The sequence below is a fragment of the Colias philodice genome, chromosome 14, assembly GCF_061535455.1.
Source record: "Colias philodice isolate Cphi_HAF_F1 chromosome 14, ilColPhil1 Martin Lab GWU primary, whole genome shotgun sequence".
In the NCBI taxonomy this organism is placed as follows: Eukaryota; Metazoa; Arthropoda; class Insecta; order Lepidoptera; family Pieridae; genus Colias; species Colias philodice.
In genome coordinates, this window is record NC_143099.1 from 4,973,316 (window position 1) to 4,993,348 (window position 20,033).

Consider the following 20,033-nt stretch of genomic DNA (forward strand, 5'->3'; position numbering starts at 1 on the left):
TCCCTGTTGGAAAGTGAAAACTGTACATCCAACATCCAATGTTGAAGTAAAAACAAACAAGGTATATACTTACTACCTATGTGTAGCTAAATGAGGTTCCTGTGCTAAATAATAATTTGTAGCATAGAATCCAATACCCATCCAATTAATTATTTGCATAAAATATAGATTTGAAATCGTGTTCCTCCAATTAATGTGAGCATTGTTACAACGACATAAAATTCAACCTTCCCATCAAATACAAGGGCCATCTCTAACACGTACTTCATCAAATCGATGATTGGAAATTTCAAATCCATGCGTCCGTGCTATTTTAATTAACCACTAGTAATATTTGTTTCACTACAGTACATATTCATGGTCTCATCAGCTTACGAGTTAAAATTCATCGGAAATCATGACATGAGTTTACTCGAAACGATTTTATACACACCTAGTTATCGTAAAAGAGTTATCAAAATATACATTTTTTATATAAAAGCCCTTTGAAACTAATATTTGCCGTAGTAAATAATAAAAATTAATATTTTACATCTTCAATAGAAATATATATATTAGTCTTTAATTTTCTGAATTCATTATTTTTAATTTGTAATTCAATTGTAAGTTCTTTCATGCTAATTGTATGAAATGTACAATTTATAAACTCATAAATGATCAGTCTTCATTTATAAAACCAGTATTTACTGTGGGACGCGTTAAACTTGTGATAACTTTTGTCCCCTCAATGTATTTAGGTTAATTTTGGGACAATGTACATTCTTGTTTGAGCATTAATCTCCCAACTTTTAAATCCGTATCCCAATCAGAAATTCAGACCGTAACGTATTTCAGCCATGTTTGACCAAAACCAATATTATCCCACAGAGCGCACCCCATAAATTGTCTCTGGTCGTAAATGTTGGTGAATTTAAGTTTACGAGGACGCGCCAACCCACTGATTGATATTGGAAGATTGTCTTTAACTTTACGAGAATTTATGATTTTGTACATTTTATGGTGGCTTACAAACCTGATTGATCAGTATAGTCGTAGTTATTGCTTCTGGTTGAAAATGTTCCTCGACATTTATGGTAATCGCTATAAACATACGATAAACTTATTGAAATAGTTAATTTCAATCTTTATACGAATGTGAACGGAGATTTTTTACATTTCCAGGCCCAATAAATTTCTAGAAATTTTACGATCGGTTGGGGACGGATGCAAATCGACACAACGGGAATTTTTATTGGGTTTTACTCACAGATACGACCTTGTACGTGAGCCTAGTGTTGGAAAAATTGGATTTTTATACTAGTGAAAGAATTCATGAGAATTATTTAGCAATAAATTTTTGCCTTTCATATAAATTTCGGTGTACCATTACCTACTGCCATCTATAAATCTGCCGTATACGTATTATAATACGATTAATACATACAAAAATAACAATATGTGAGTGTCTTTTTTTTAATTTTAACCTAAAATTAAATCATTTTTAGAGGCCTATCTAACAAACTGTTTTATTGGCTGAACTGAAATGTATACATATTTCTATCAGGATAGACCGAAATTGTATATTTCTTATTTATTTTTCAGGTTATAGGTACTTATAATGTGCGAACACGTTTTATTACTTACCTTTTCCTAATTTTACTTTTCTATAATGCCGCTAAAAAACAGAATTTACATACAGAACAGTTTCCATCCAAAAATGCATTAAATTTCATTAAAAACAAACTGGAGTTATAAGTGCGCAACGGTCGCGCGGGAAACTCTTTTAATTTTTTTCAAAAGTTCTCCATCTCGCTTCATCAAGATTCTCGCAATTTGCATTGAACTTACAAAACTCGCTCTCTCTGTAATTGAATCGTAAAAGAAAATTAAATTTATAACATTGAATTAATGTTTTCACTTTTTTAATACATTCTACAGATAATAAAAACCAATTTGTAAATGAAGACGATACTTTGAAAGTGTACTTCAACGTCTGAAGATTATAAGCTTAAAATTCTCATTTTTACACGATTTTATATGACTGCATATAGTGTTAGTTCGTACTGTTTAAACCAGATATTTAGTTTAGCTATCTTAGAACACGTAATTTTTTCAAACATTTTCATTAGGACTTTATTTCTTATCGGAGTTAGGTATGAGAATTTATCTATCCTGTAAAAGATCTACAGATATTGAACTACGGCGATTTAAATCATTATATTTTTTATACTTTATGAAGTTGGGATAACCTTTCAAAGCGTCACAAATATCCATTTCTATAAATAAGCAATGACCTATTAAAGAGCCTGTCACAAGCAGGTAAGTGGGACAGTGTGTGGAGAGTAAGTGATTAAGCACGCTACCGACTTTTATATTTTTAACTAACAACCCTTTGCGTTTTATTAACTTTTCAATGAGTTTTTACTGGCAACAACTCAACATTTAATTTGAATTGTGAGAGCTGTGAACTGGTTGAAGTTAGAAAACTAAGAATAATAAAAGGAGAATAGGTACGTTCGAAATTCAAATTTTGTATATAATCTGTAAGGATACCGCGAACATTCGTCGATTTTGCTTACGCCATTTTGTGAAATTCTCTTAAATATAATTCTTAAATTATACAAGATGCTTAAAAATATTGTGTTTCTTTGTAATTTGTAGAAAAACTTCATTTCCAGTTCTCGACTGAGTTCGCACGAATGCCATTAGTCACGTCTACGTTGTAATGTTCTACGCTTCGTAGTAAAATGCGAACCACAGACAATTAGGTATCTATCTTTTTCTTGCTTTTAATAGCCCGCTTAGAATGTACCTAATTTAAAAAAGCATAGATAAAATAACTCAGAGCGCTGAAGAATGAAGATTTTTCTGAACCATTTTTGTATTTATTTAAAAATGTATTTTTACTTCACTACCTATGCATTCCCATACCATCTTAAATTTTATTATAGGAAATTTAGTACAATTAAAAATAGAATCAGTATTACACTTCGATATTATTTAATTAATATTGAGCTATAATAATTCATCAACGCTATACGTACGGTGCTAATTAGTAATTATAAATCGATTAGCAGTACACAGCTGCGTTTCATAGAATTATGAAGAAAATGTATTAACTACAAATTTATGAGACAACTAGCGCCACGCCCTCGCTTTGATTCTTCAAAATTCCTTACACTATACATACTCCATTGAAAAGTTACATTTGGGGTTGCATTTTTTAGAGGACGCAATTTTATTTTTTTGATGTGTAGGGGGGGTCAGTATGAAGCTATCACCAAGTATGTGGGGTCGCCACCCTTGTCCCACGGCCGCCATCTTGAAAATAGCGGTTGATATGGTTTTTACGATATATCCCTTAAACTATTTATTTGATGAAAAACATTGAGTAACATTATTTGTTGCAAATTAAATTCTCTACAACTTTGGTCCAGTAATTTTTTGTCGTAGAACTATAAATAAAAAAGTTATAAGTGAAAATGTTCAGAAATTAGAGATATTTATATTTTTCAATAAAACTTTTTTTTATAATTTTACGAAGAAATGATATCAGACCATTTTTGTAGATTGTTTTTCGAGGAACAACTTTTATATACAACATTTTGTCATTAAGTAAATAGCTAAGGTTTTACAGCGCTCCGAAGTGAGTACTAATTTTCAGTACTCTGATCTATACAGTATACTTATATTATGTGTGTTAATAATAATTTGTCATCAGTAATTGTTTTTTTTTTTTTTGTTATTATAATATTTTTAATAATTAATTTTGCAATATTATTAATAATTAATTATTGAATCTTTTCCCCACCACCCAGGAGATAGAGTCTGGAAGCGCGTTTTTTTTACGTCGAAAAGCTGGGCTGAAATGTTCTGCAGTGTGCTTCCATTATTGTGGTGTCTGGGAAAAGAGCCAATAGCTAATATATTATGTATAGTTACTACTGAAAAATAGTACTCACTTCTGAGCGCTGTAAAACCTTAGCTATTGACTTAATGAAAAAATGTTGTATATAAAAGTTGTTCCTCGAAAAACAATCTACAAAAATGGTCTAATATCATTTCTTCGTAAAATTATAAAAAAAAGTTTTATTGAAAAATATAAACATCTCTAATTTCTGAACATTTTCGCTTATGACTTTTTTATTTATAGTTCTACGACAAAAAGTTACTGGACCAAAGTTGTAGAGAATTTAATTTGCAACAAATAATGTGAACGATATTTTTTTATCAAATAAATAGTTTAAGAGATATATCGTAAAAATCATTCCAACCGCTATTTTCAAGATGGCGGCCGTGGGACAAGGGTGGCAACCCCACAAACTTGGTTTTAGCTTCACACTGACCCCCCCTACATATCAAAAAAACAAAATTGCGTCCTCTAAAAAATGCGAGGTTAGGCCTAAAAAATGTAACATTTCAATGAACTAACAGTGACCTATATAAAAGCTGCCTGTTGATACTTATTTGAGACCAAAGTATATAAGCCTATGTTTTTTATCTAAGTTATAAATCATCTTCAATGTAATTACGTATAAAATGGCTCTATATCTCCAACTTATACATTTTTATAACTTTTAATGAAACTTGTAACTGGATTTTAAGTGTCAGTTTTAAACCCTCGACTGCGTGAAAAACAGTGCTTATGATACCGTAAACTATACGTCAGAACTATTATTTATCCTACGATACCGTAACCTTTGCATAAGAACTATTATTTATCCCTTGTTTATCCCTTGTTTATCCCTCACACACTTTCCACAACCTTCATAGATTAAAATGTAGCATGTAAGGATCATTTCAGCTTCATTATGTGAGCAGTGAGGTACTTGAGCCCACATGTAGCGTTACCTAGAAGGTAATTCCAGCTAAACTTGAGTTCCTTGCATGAATTACCTCGCAAATTCACTACATGTAACGTTCTACGTGAATTTACAACATGTAGACTGTGTACTGTTTTCACAGCATTACAATTGCCAATGTTATCTGAATACAGAAGTTTATACCATAACATTTTGCATCTTATATTGTAATTAGCTTTCCGCTGGCGGCTTCGCAAGCTTTGTGTTAAACTTAATTATATACTAAAACCTTTTTTGAGAACCACTCTATAGGTATATAAAAAAAGACTTTAAATCCATTGCCTATTTCCTTTTAAAGATCTAAGCATACATCATTACATTGGGACAGATAAACAGCGACGAAATAACTTTGTTATACTATGTACATATTATTCAACATAATGTTAGTTACTGTTAGTCCATGATAATATTAATCACAAGTGATTCCCGACAGTCGATAAATTTTAATTCAATGTACAAATAAACGATGTCAGCTTCTATAATTAATGCGTTTATATGAATTAATTGGACAAATTGATTTATACCACCTACACAATAAAAGATTGAAATACATATATGGTCAGGATCACGCAGTTCTCTACATTTCGTTTTGCAAGTAATAAAATATATCTCAAGATTGCAATCCCACAAAATTCGCTCTCAATATTATAGTAGTAGCGTGAGTAAATGCTATAAAAATAAACAATAAAACTTATTCAGCGTACGCTTTCACACAATAAGGTGATAGCAAAGTTGTTTAACAGAATAATAAATGGTTTAGTCCTTCGAGCTAGCGTTGTACTGACCTTGCATGAAGATATTAATGTGGAGACGTCTCAAGACAATAATGACGGAGGTTTCCCCTTGTCCTTTAAGGGTGTGATAACTGATGCGTGTAATGTGCTCTTTCATCATGTGTATGGTGATCGTTTGTTATTGTTAATTAGCATATCTTTCTAGCTCACTTGGAGATGGGATCATTTTCGTTTCATCGCAATCATCATTTTTAGTAAATTTATATTTGTACACAAGACCACAGATTGCTAAAGAGTTCCCAAATAGATTTCCATTGGTTGTTGAATATATAAATATGTATAAGTAATTTGACTGGAATAGAGCACTGCCTCCATCGTTACTTTTATGCATATTATGAACAACCATTATCCTATAGATAATAAAATTCAATAATATCGTAAATTACGTTACAATACTTCGATTGACAATCACCTCAACTAAAAATCTGTACTAGAGACGATTAACTGTAAAATCCTTTGTCTAATAATTATTTAGGTTTTATTACTGATTTCAAAACTTCAAATCTATTAGCAGATTGTTGTACAAATATCGCAAGATATTTTGATTTCCACGTGCTATGACTGTATCACTTTTTATAATCCTTATTTTATTTTTTGAATGTTGCTACCCACACATCAATTTAATTGTACAAAGAATCAAACTTAAACTCAGTTAATTTAGTATAATACCATACTTAAAGAACGAACAATTTTATGGGCTTTATCGAAGCGCAGTACCTACACGTTGAGCTAGCGAAGCGTGAACGATAAAACTTCATAGTCTTTTACTTTCTCTTTAAAATTTTCCCTCGGCTATTTAGTTCCTTCGTGCAGGTTTAATAGTTTATGTTGTACCTTTTTTTTAGTTTTTATAGATATTGTAAATAAGTAGTAGGTAATTTACAGTTAGTTTAAGTGATAAATAATTAATATAGGTACCTTTGCAACCAACATTTTTAAAATGTAGAGCTTTATCAATTTATTGTTGAAACTAATGAAAACTTCAAAAAACGGCTCCGTAAACGGCACAAAATATATGTATTATGATTTCGTAAAAGTCAATAGTCTAAAACACATATTTACATCACTTCATAAGGTAGTTTTTCGTAGCGATTTACAAAGACACGCCCTTAAAAACTGCAACAATTAGTAAAACACTGAATATTATTTAAACATTAATCTTTACGAGCATCCATTATCCTGCCATTTCATATGTATCCCCATTTTATGACACGATTACGTGGGATGCAAATTTTATTGCAACGTTACACGATAAAAGTGAATTATGTCAAGCTTGTTATCACACGGATATATTGTTTTCCCATAACAATGAAAAACCATTTTCGTTCCAATCATGAAAAAATGTTATTTCAACTGAACCGCGCCCGTATTTTACTCTTTAAACGAGATATTTTTCAATTAATACCTGATATACATAAAATATGGCTTAAAATCATTTTCAATTCGTGATAACGCTCGCGTTTTACTGTAATAACTATAAGAATGTTTACAAAAGGCTATTATGAGATACTATTGATGTACTGATTGCCTTTTTATTCCAACCGACAGTGTGCCCACCAAAATAAGAATACAACCACTATTACCTAAAACCAGAAATTACATAGAACTCTTTCAGAACTACATATTATATCAATTAGAAAATTAAATATACATCTCAAATTACATAAAATATTTGAGTTATCATTTTAAAAATGTAAATCATAAAGTCCATTACATATAATACTTTTCTTCTTCTCATATTAAATATCCAACTTGAAACATTCAGACGATCGTCTAGCTAGTTCGTATTAGGAAAGATCAAGGAAATTTCATTTATCCACGCCGGGTAGCGACATTGACTACCTACTGCTTCAAAATTCTATACAACCGTTTTCTATCATCGGCCGGTAAAACAATTTGCTTGGATAATCATTTGAGGAGGGAGCAATTCACGGTATGAATACACTGAGATAAAAGAAGCTCTGCGTAGTTTTTTCATGTTTATGAAACTTGTATCGTTTCACATTTCTCATTCATCGTATGGGTACGCATTATTTTTATGGAGCTTATTAATTGCGTATCTATTTTAATTTGAAAATATTATTTTAAAATAATGACCTAGATACATCAATTATTACTAATGAGAACAATTCATTCGTTCTAAATTACAAAAAGAATTGTGAAAAAACGACTCCGCTATCAGCATGTAACAGATTAAAAATCTTAAAAAGCGTCTTTTACACTTCACAAAATTCATGTCCATTTCGCCCTCTTACAAAAGATATGAATAATGAAATCAGAGGCACTCAGTTTTAATTATCCCGCCCTACCGCTTTACAGCAAGCCACTTGAGCGATTGGGCTACATAACTATCAAAAACATTAACTCTCGTACAAAAGGATCGTGTTTAAGTAAAGTGTAGACTCGTTAATGTTACTTTAAATAATTAGCTGAAATTGAAGCTGTCTTTATGGTATGCTACGATAATAGAAATAATATTATAACGTATAGACTTATTTGATGGAGTAAAATTTCTTGGAAAGTATTTATCGAATACTTGCGGTCCGCGCCGGCTTCGCCCGTGGTACATATTTATAGACCGGGAGATACTGACACAAAATTTCGAGTCATTTGTAACAGGATGGCGGTTCTACAGGGGTCTTAGTACGCAATGACAAAAAGAAAAATGATGGTGTGAACGCTGGTACCGGTGGGTTAGTCGCGTGGGCGTTAGTCGAACTCGTCGGAAAAATAGCGAAAGTCAAACGATTTGTAACACAAAAATTTTAGAATTTACCGATAGCCCATAAAAAAGAAGTAGGCGGTAGTGTCATGCCATACTTTTCCGGTATGACTTACAGCCCGCCATACCGACGCGAATGTGTTGATTTAAAAAAAACAATTATTCAACCATTTGTACCAAGCTAACTTTTGCACAGGTAACCATCGTCGTGCAGCCATTTACGAAAATCGCCATGCCATACTTTTCGGACGATTCCAAATGGTCGCCATACCGCCGAAAATCTGCAAAATTTTTTTATTTCGCCTATCTTTTTGTACCAGTATTGCATTTGGCTTTTTGGAGAGTATTTGATAAAATGTGACCATTATTATATTTGCCATACTTCTACTAGGGGGAAAAAGTGCTGTCATACTTGAAAAATAAATTTATTATTAATTTATATAAGTGAAGATTTCCAACACCTAGATCTTTGAAATTTTGTATTTATATTCGTTGATCCTCAAACTTACAGGAAAAATAAGTGCCATACTGTTACAAATCGTTTGACTTTCGCTATTTTCCGACGAGTTCGACTAACGCCCACGCGACTAAGCCGCCAGTACCAGCGTTCACACCATCATTTTTCTTTTTGTCATTGCGTACTAAGAACCCTGTAGAACCGCCATCCTGTTACAAATGACTCGAAATTTTGTGTCAGTATCTCCCGGTCTATTACGTTTTCGTTACATAAAAACCATCCTCGTACTTCAAGGAATATAATAAAAAAAGAATTATCGAAATCGGTCCAGCAGTTCACGCGTGATGCCGTGACCAAGGAAAACGGGTTTAATTTTTTTTAATATAATAGATTTACAGACTTAAACGTTTTAAAATTTATATTTAATTATTATTTTTTATTTCGCGAACAAACTAAGTAGTTTTTGACGCACAAAAACTTATGGATGTTCACAATATTATTACAAAATATTTTAACTAACGTTTCCAAAAACAATACAGGAACTGTATCATTGTAAAATGTAATCTTGGATATGCGTCCTCATCCAAGTCCGAAATGAATGAATAAATGGTACAGCCTTTTTACGGTAGCAAACTATATTGTTGGTATGAAATACACCAGTAATAAAAATGTCATTTTTACTATTTGCTGTGTGTACATTCGTGTGATAAAAGCAATCAAATGATGTGAATTGTTTGAATGCTCTCTTTGTGTTTTATTTTTTATGGCCACATGATGGCAAATGGCGGTTTTAAGAAATGTAATTTAAACTTCAATTGAATATTATTCGTACTAAAACATGTATTTCCCATGGAATTTGAATAACATAGAATAATATCATGCGAGCTTTGTATTATTGATGTGTACAATAATTTTAATCGTCAACTTAAAGTCAGATTTAATAAACATAATTATTTTAACTATCTTCTTGCAGAAAAAACTACGAAGGCGTGTATTTAAAAATAAAATTCGCATATTTTGCTACTTTTAAATACGAAATCTTACAAAACCCCGACCTGTTACCACAATTTTTGTTTAACTACCCGCATAAATAAAAGCGGATTCAACAAGCGCAAGTCCACGGTTTATGTGGTAATACGACATCATAAAATATTATCTGGAACGACCGTACCTTCATACGAGCCTCGACGTATGAATTTTTCACCGAGTCATGTATAATTATGAATGTAAAATAAAATATTACAAGTGATGAATTTTTATTCGACGAAGTGCTTTTGCAAATCATGGCTGAAGCTTTTTTTATTACAGGAAGATGGTTGATCAAGCGGAAGCACAAAAAGTCTTGCAGGTTTGCAGTTGCTGATGTGCCATTTAAAAAATACCTTAATAATCATGAAAATAGAGATGTAGAATGCAGAATTTGAGAAAATTAATAAAACGAAGAGTAAATATGGCCTTTTCAATAATGTATTCATTGTACATATACATTGGCCATTATAAAATATAAACTTTACAAAATCGACAAATCCCGAACAAAGCCATTACCGTTTCCTATGTAACCAGTATATAATCCAAATTTGAACTATTATACACTAATAAATTCATGGATAGTCCCAAAGGTAATAAATACATAATAGTCCAACTCAAACAAACCTACCCACTTAGTCAATTCACAATTTTCCATTGCGGACTCACATTACACTCTACAGTATCTCTACGTAACTACATATTACCATTTAAACGTAGTAGAAAGATATGTACGTAACATATTTTTATAATTAAGAAAATTTAGGTTTGGCTTTTCTTAAACTGTTGGTAGATAAACTGCAGCATTGATTAACATGTAACTTACAATGATAAAGCAGCAAAATTAAATTATAATCAACAAAAATACGCTTCCAAATAGATAGAAACAATTTGTATCCCCACATTTTGATCAAGTTTCATATACATTTTCTAATTGTCACAACTCACAGTCTACATACTGTTGTCTAGTTATTGGCATTGCACCATTATGAAAACGTGATCCGCTTAACCAACATTATTCCTTCAAAGCTTTCCCTTGTATTCATTCTGCTCGCCCATTAGTATACCAGGAGCTTACTGAACAATGTAGCTCTCATCTATGGCGATGATTGTTTAAATCTAGTTACGAATTAAAAAACTTTACAAATCATGACTGTTGCCTTCAATAAACAGGAATATTTGAGAATTCAACCTACCATCGTTACACGTTAGACTTACATTTTTGAAGCTCTAGAGTCTAGTGGACATAACAAGATTTGCAAATTTATAAGACGGATACTAGGAATTGCTACGGTTGAAATGTATATATGTAATAATTCCATGTAACTTAAAAAATATAGAGTAAACATTTCTCTACATTTTTGCAATCTATCTTAAAATTAAGGTACCTATCCTTTATGGGATATAAATATTACTCGCGTAATGTTAAAAAAATATCGTATTCAGTATACATTTGTGATTTACTCTTATATTTACCCCAACGAATAAAACGTGGCTTTGGTTTGCAGATATTTTTATTCAACAATATTTTGGCTCGGTGGAAACTATTCAGAATGGATAGTGTTATGGCGTTAATGTACCACAACTCACAAGTTATGCTGAATCAGACTACCCTTTTACAACAACAAAAATAAATACATTTATCATTATTTTTATGGCTAGTGGAGAGCTTGAGCCCTGTGAATTACCAGCAGCCGGCCTGTCACAAGTAATACGAATTTTGTTTTGAAACGCTTCAAGTCACACATTTGCTGAAAAATAAACATCTTATTATGTCTCGCTTTCTTTCTTGGGAATTCCATTGTTATTATTTTATGCATACTGTTATATGTTCTCCATTCATATTAGATACATATTTAAAAGGGGGATTTTTTGTTTTTTCGTATGCAAAAAAATAATATCATAATTTAATTCTGTACATTTCTTCAAGTATTAGCCATATTACAGCGTTACAGTAATGAAAGTCATGGTCAATATGCAAAATCTTATCCAAATCAGTACCTATACTTACTTATTTCACCAACAAACAAGCTCAATAACCATTAGCTTTGACTACAAACACTAATAAAGTACTAAGAAGAAAGTACACACATCTGATTCTCGGCTTAAATTAAACATTGAACCTTTTCTTCGAGCTAAAATTATACAAAACGGGAAGGAACATATTTTATGTGCATGTACAAATACGCATAAACATTTCTAATGTGAGGACGGTCGTATATTCACATTTCAATAAAGGCGCTCGCATCTCCGCCTGAATAAATGATTTCAAATACGGTGGAACCTTTGAACATGTATGAGGACTGTAAAATTCTATATCACTACTATCTTTGGAGTTATAAAACTAGCTTAACAGCTGAAATCTTAAGATTTATGACATATTTAATAGTTGAGTGGGATTTAAGGTTGAATATTAACAGATTGTTAAACAATGTTAAATACATATATATTATCACAAATTCTGATCAGAAACTGTTTAAAAAAAGTTCATTGACATTTTATAAAAAGCAACGAACTGATATAGGTAAATTAGGTCACGACTGGAACTACAAGTTTAGCTACACACATGCAATCTTCTGCAAATTTTTCAAGTCTAAGTAGACAAATTTACCAATATCAATTTAATCTCGATTACTGTAACACATTCGATGTATCCGTGTTCTTACTAATATCTTAGCGTTTAGCTACTATTATGTATTCTGTGCTAATATCATAGACAAATAATACTAATACATATAACACCAGAATAATATATATAGGTAACTAGTTAAATTTACAAAAAAAATGTTTTCATAATTAAATGTACTTATTGATTCACATTCTCTTACATTCACTTTACAAGATCTCAAAGTGAGATTCATCATACAAGCTAAACACATAAATAAACATACTTAATTGATTTTCAATATAATCTCATCCAGTGAGTAAATAACTCTTTCAATCATTGATACATCTAAATACAGATACGTGCGATTGAAGCGACAGTACCTACATATCTGAATTTAATTTTGAATTTGTATCCAATTTCTATCGAGTATTTGCTCCCAAATGTAATAACTTTTGATACGAGTTACGACTCACTCAAACACCAATGTGCGGCTTAGAATTTCATCATCGGTATTCTAGCTTCTTTCCATTTATGTAGGTTCGATGCACGAGGATTTCTGGTTTTATTTCCATTTAACATTATCTAGTATATTATATATAGCCTTCATATTTTAAATAGGTAGAGTTTAAAAAGTAAAATCAATTTTAAAATTTTGCTCAATTAATACTTTCGTTTGGATGTATTATACATTTTACTTTTATATTATCACAATATTAGATAAACTGCCATAGGGTATAGAATAACCATTTTATGGGGAGTTATTTAGAATCACAGAGGCTACGACCAAATGCCTCTAGGATCCTCTGCTACATGCCTAAAATTATAGCTATTGTAGCAAAATCTTAAAAAATACACTTTTAAACAATGCAGGTCTTATACCCACCATGTTAATTTCAACATAAATACGTTAAGAAGTTCATACAGCTATGGCTTAGTTACGAGCAACGCTGAATTAATCCACCATTTAGTTTTGTACAATTAGTTATGGAATTTGAACGTAAATTTCGCTCAGTAACATAATGTGGAAGGGTCTTAAAACCTCTTTGAATTTATGTTACGTGTATCTCTATAGGTATCTATATCCTCTAGCAATTTCAGTATGAACTGAAAGATAAGGTGGAAGTAATTCGATAAAATAAAAATTGTTGATTCTGATTGTAAATGATATTTATTATTCATGAAATTTCGAAATTAGTTGAAGTATACTATAAAATGTATTTCGTAAACTATACATCGTTTTGCCTAACAATTGATGTTGAGGAACGTTAACAATATGTCCATTCATTCGTTTCAAATTATATTAAATTTGAGAATTATATTATTAAAATAAATTAAGTTTCCTATATCTAATGAATATAATGAAATGAAATAGAAAAATACGTACCACTTGCTATTACTAACTATTTAAAATAAATATGTTAAATATGAAATGTCTAAGCATACATAGGTATTACATATTCTTAAAGAAAACTTATTATTCAGCACGTACATAACCTTAAACTTGGACAAACTTGTTAATTAAAGTTCAAAATGTAGTTAGAAATTATTAATCTCTACGCACCTAGCACAGAATAATAATTAAACCATAATAATTTATAGGTAGGGCTTGAGCTTCACCTGATCATAATAACACTAAAATTATACAATCTTTGCTAATTCATAAAAAATATTTTTTCAAATTCACACAATATGTCAAATAAAAATCCACTGAGAAAAAATGTGTTTGTTTTTCATGAATCAAAATAAACATAATCCGCCCTGATTGTATTTTTCCGCGCGGAAATTCATATAAATTCCTACAGATAAAAATTGGAATTGAATTTAGAAATTGTCTAAATCATAGGTGCCCAACCCCGCGACGGAGCATTTTGACAGACGGGTTCGAGCCAGGATTTGGGGTGACCTTCACTTACCTACGACCCCGAACATGGTCCACAGTCGCCGGGCGCTTTAGGGCGCGCGGCCATGTCTCTTTTCACAGATTTATCATCACCACGCTACGCCATTCACTGCACGTCACTCATATTATAACCGGGGGAGCAACGCGAGTAGCGTACACCCTCTGTACACTCTCTCCATTCACTGAAGGCCCGGGCGAGGGAGGTTTGCGCAGACTCGGATGCGATGGTACAGGAGAGCCCTCTGCTCTCCTTTCACGGGTACGCCTCAGAGGTCAGAGGAACAAACGTGTGTCGTGACCATAAATAAGTAAACTCCGAGTTCTCACTAAGCATTTATTTCAGTTGCTAACTGTTGAAACTGATAGTTCTAGGTTATCCTTAAATCTTCAATGCCAACTAATATATTTATGAAGCTATAATTATTATGTGAATATGTTTTGTAATAGTTTTAATTAATTTATTTATTATTGAGGTTTCATACTTTAATTTTTGTTTTTACTGTTCTGTGGTTTCACATCATGCATTTTTTCAGTGTATTATCTCAATTTATCTCGACTAATGATATTCTTAATGGAAAATATATTTTATTAGCCGCTCCACGCGGTTTCACCCCCGTGGCTCCTCTCTTGTTGGTCGTAGCGTGATCGTATATAGCCTATAGCCTTCCTCGATAAATGAGCTATCTAACACCGAAAGAATTTTTCAAATCGGACCAGTAGTTCCCGAGATTAGCGCGTTCAAACAAACAAACAAACAAACAAACTCTTCAGCTTTATAATATTAGTATAGATTGGTAGTTACCTAATACATACCTATATTCTAACATTAATTTTCACATCCCATAGATGATCTATTTTCGATTCGAATGTATGATTGATTCTATAGTGCGAACGTAGGTACAAACTGCAGAAAAAAATAAATTTTGATAACATTTTTTTTATATGTTACTAGTTACTACTTGGCAGTGTTATTACAAGGTTTATACGGTAACATATTAAAAGAATTTCATAAAACATGCACACTTTATATTTCGAACGTTGCATACAAGTTAAGCACTTGCTAAGCAATCGCTCCAGGGCCTACCTACTGCAAGGGCCTCCAAAAAAATAAGTTGTATGTAAAATCCAACATATAATGTTAAGGATTTTTTTTTTATTTGTTGTTTTTATGTTATTTTTTAATGATACGGACTAAAAGCAATAGACTCAGTAGCTGGACTATTTTCAACTATATTTTGTTCATGAACAATCGCGAATACTTAATATATTATTTCATAGTAGGTACCCGGCATTTATTAATTGTTTTTATACTTATTATAATAGATTCACAATTTTGCTAAGGGTGGGTATACACTAGACTACGGCATATCCATTTAATTTACCGTTACATCGAAATGCGATTAGTCGATAAATGTACAAAAATTACCTGTAGGTAACATTTCGATTTTCGAATTACATTTAATTCAGTTTTGCTCGTGAAATCATACAACAATACACTAATGGTTTTTAAAATCAAGGTTTTTACTTTTTACTTTTTACCCTATCATCGTGTTCACTGTTCGCATCAAATTCAAAGCATTTCTATAAATTAAAAAGTGTCGAATGCAGATGTTTTGTTACAAGTAAACGATCTAATCTGTCAACCTTCGACACCCTAAGGTTTTAAACTTTCAAGACATCAAAAGCTCTGCAATATAAAGCGAATGTAATACGCAAAATGTTCAGGGCCTCGCCAAGCTTCGAGCCAACTCTGAATAAGGAAGCCTCAAGCCTGAATCTCCCCGCATACAATCCAAACAATATGGCCACACATCCGCAACTTATGAGACGCGTTATAGCCGGTATGGTATATCTACTTCTATGAAGAAAATAAAGTACCTATATTGCAAAGCTTGTATTTATTGTATATGTATTTCGAAAGTGCTTAATTAAGCATTGTTTCTTTTTTTTAATTTAATGACTGATACAAGACATGAGTTCTAGCATGGACCAATATGTTCTAGACATAATAAGAAATCGACTGATTTTACTAAAATGTTTACAACAAATAGGCAATTTTAGATAAATTTTATTATAAAAATAAAGTACATTTCTTACAGGAAATACTATAGGAATATTTGTAAATACTATAGAGTATAGTAGTAATACTATATAGTATAGGCTAAGAGATTTTTTTTATTTACCTATGGGCGTATTCAGAAAGAAAGCTTGAAACTTATAAGCGCTTATAAGCGCTTATCGGCGCTTATAAGCGCTGGTAACCCGCGCTTATAAGCGCCGATTTACAGTATTACATTTTGCATTTTGCAGTATTTCCACAGAATAATAACTAGTAGCTTGGTATTTCTAACTAACTATGTAAGCTTTTTATCTGCATTTAAAAAAAAATTATATTAATAAGTAAATACAGATCAAACGATAGTAATTAATGTACATGGTACAAAAACACAATTATTTATTCCACTTTAATGAATACAGGCCCACCAAAAATCAAAATAAGTTAAATCCAGTTCATAAAATTACACTAGGTACTTAATAAAAGTGCCCTCTATGAAAAATAAACTGTACTAACACTTACTACAGAGATGGCAATACCAAATATTTTTCATTTAGGTATTTAATTTCTTAAATACGTTTTTTATGATGACTTATGAATTTATTTATATATAAAATATCTTTATTGTGGTTTGTTTTTTAATAATTACTTTTTTCTTCTTAGTTTTCGGACGACGAAACTGAATACTAGTTTGAATATTTTGTATATGGCAACTCAGAACTTAACATACACATCTGTTTTTAATCTGTATGTCTTTTTAGATTTGATTCTTTGCCGTGTCGATTCGGGTAGGTCTTTCAATCCCAAAAAATCTTAATAAACGTGTAAATTTATAACTTAAAACCACCAAATTTATATTTTATAATAGTCTAAAGACGTTTAGCAATGGCTATTTCCCAAATATACGCATTCAGTGCTTTAAAAAAACATTCCGGGAGTTTGACATCAAACACGCACAAACGGTAACCTATTGAAGTAGCGCAGTGAAATAAACGTGATATTTTGGATTTCAGCGAAGACGCCAGTATGAAGTACAATAAACTGGTTACGTCCTCGAGGAGGAAAAACAGGAAGAGGCATTTCAGCGCTCCTTCCCACATCAGGAGAGTACTTATGTCTTCGCCTCTTTCAAAGGAGCTCAGGCAAAAGTTCAACGTTAAATCGATGCCCATTCGTAAAGACGACGAAGTGCAGGTGAATATCTTTACATTATTTTAGATGATACATAACCTATTTGCAGATTAAAATAACATATTTCTTAGCATTCATAAATTGTCAAAAAAACAAACATACTTTCGGTTTACCACGTGTTTTCTTTACTAAGTTATGTTTTCATATAAATTAAGTTGTAAAAATGAATGCAAAACAAAATGATGATGACAAACCATTCTTAGACCACAGATATTTGTCGTCACTGGAGAGGTGGACTTGAGGTTTTCTCTGGTCAGCCTCAAAGGTGTATGGCTAATCTGTGCCATGGTGTATTTATGGCTCTGATTGTTTTGCAAATGTAAATACCATGTGCTTATATTATGATGCAAGTCCAGAAGCATTCTGAAATACATATTTTACTTATGTACCATGTATTATTAATGCTTTACTTTGTCTAGCTATGAGCAGTATATTAAACAATGAAACAATTGTAATTTCAAGTTGTAGTTTTCTTTACTATTGCAATACAGCAAATTATACGCTAAATATTTTCTGTAGATAATTTAAAAATAGTTAAAATTGCGGTGACAGGTTGTTCGTGGCCACTACAAAGGACAACAAGTTGGCAAAGTTGTGCAAGTGTACAGAAAGAAGTTTGTCGTCTACATCGAGAGGATTCAGAGGGAAAAGGCCAATGGTGCCAGTGCATATGTCGGCATCCACCCTTCAAAGGTTTGTTATCAATATATTTTTCTTGTTATAAGTAAATTATTCAATATTACAATGTACTATTCCTTTCCAAATCAATCTACTAAATTCTGTCGCATTATGTGACCATTGTGTGGCTTATTTCTATATTTTATGTACAATCATTAAATTATGCATTTATAACACTTTGGGATATGCTTATTTCAAATTATAATGAGAAAACAAAGTACCTATATGCTTCTTTCTTTCCTATATGGCAATTCCAGATCCAAGTGAGCATATAGGTTAGGAAACTAATTATTTATCAATAGAAGATAGTTGGCTTAGTTAAATTGACTGCTTTTTAAAGAGTGATTTCTTTAAATTATTAGATAAACACTTCTGTCAGTGGTAAACTAATATAACATACGGGAACAAAATTAATATTAAGTTTTTATGAACTTTTTTTATAAGAAAAATACATTTCTAGTTCTTAATTAAATTATGTACTATTGTATATTTTAGTTTTGTTTGAACATTCATTCTTTTTTATGCCTATTGTCATGCTTTATTATCTACTAGATTTCCGCCCGCGGCTTCGCCCGCGTTTTCAAAGGAAAACCCGCATAGTTCCCGTTCCCGTGGGATTTCCGGGATAAAACCTATCCTATGTGTTAATCCAAGTTACCCTCTATATGTGTGCTAAATTTCATTGTAATCGGTTCAGTAGTTTTTACGTGAAAGAGTAACAAACATCCATACATCCTTACAAACTTTCAGCTGTATTAAGATTAAGGTATAAAATAAAATTTCTTGTGGATATCAATTATGTATACATTTAGTGATAAGAGAATAGAACTCCACAAAATAAAATGTTGTAAACATTACTTATGTTGATTTTATGATGAAAACATTTATACTTAGGCTTTATCATGTCACATATTGGTGAAAATCAATATGTGCGTGATATTGTTACTGCTGAGACACTTCCATGGCTCTGAAAATTAAAAAAAACTAAACTATTTTAGTCTATGCTACAATGGGATGCTAATACAAGTTTTTTCATTTCAGTGTGTCATTGTCAAACTAAAGATGAACAAGGATCGTAAGGCGATCTTGGACCGCAGAGCGAAGGGCAGATTGGCGGCACTCGGCAAAGACAAGGGCAAATACACTGAGGAAACCGCTACTGCCGTAGAGACCTCATGAACATAGATTTAAGAACAATAAAATTATTAAAACACACATAACTTTTCTCTTTTTTATACCTGTTCAAATCAAAATAATCAGCTAGCTAACTAAACTTTTTTGCTTTTACAGTGAACTGTAATAAAGCAAAAAGAAAATGCAAATGAGTTCAAATGCCAATAATATTTCACATTGATACAAAAATTTCACATTCTCTTGGACTTGAGCTCCCTTTACCAGATAGTTATATATGTATCTTGAAATCTGAATATTGTAGTTAATTACCAAAATGTTATTTCAATAAATAAGAACCTTAACAACTTAACTGTCCAATGAGTCACATATGACTCATGGTGAACTTTTGGAATAAGTTCGTGAGTCACAGGTGACTCCTTTTTCAAGAATCTTTGGGGTATATTTTTGTTATGAACGTGGAGTGATATACTAAATATAATTACGTGAACGTGTGGCAAAAACCCTAACCTTCAAGAAATTTAAATAAATTTTCGCAAAAGTTTTATACATTATCTGTGGTAGGTCCTAAGGTAGGTAGGTGTGTGTATCCTATTTGTTCGAAATAAAACAAAAAATACAGTGAAAAG

The 20,033-nt window shown here is 31.7% G+C and overlaps 1 protein-coding gene across 1 annotated transcript; it reads left to right on the forward strand.

Annotated features, from left to right (window-relative positions):
- Positions 1–17,078: 17,078 nt before the first annotated feature.
- RpL26 (ribosomal protein L26) lies at positions 17,079–19,493 on the forward strand. The gene is made up of 4 exons (XM_089703537.1): positions 17,079–17,192; positions 17,418–17,598; positions 18,148–18,288; positions 19,315–19,493. The coding sequence occupies exons 2-4, from the start codon at positions 17,431–17,433 to the stop codon at positions 19,450–19,452; spliced, it is 447 nt and encodes a 148-aa protein (XP_089559663.1). The 5' UTR covers positions 17,079–17,192; positions 17,418–17,430; the 3' UTR covers positions 19,453–19,493.
- Positions 19,494–20,033: the final 540 nt, after the last annotated feature.

Bases quoted from the DNA above. Each gene is read 5' to 3' on its own strand.
- RpL26 (XM_089703537.1), top strand. From the start codon at position 17,431: ATGAAGTACAATAAACTGGTTACGTCCTCGAGGAGGAAAAACAGGAAG. The intron at 17,599-18,147 runs GTGAATATCTTT...TTGCGGTGACAG, and splicing joins GTAAAGACGACGAAGTGCAG to GTTGTTCGTGGCCACTACAA. The intron at 18,289-19,314 runs GTTTGTTATCAA...TTTTCATTTCAG, and splicing joins TCGGCATCCACCCTTCAAAG to TGTGTCATTGTCAAACTAAA.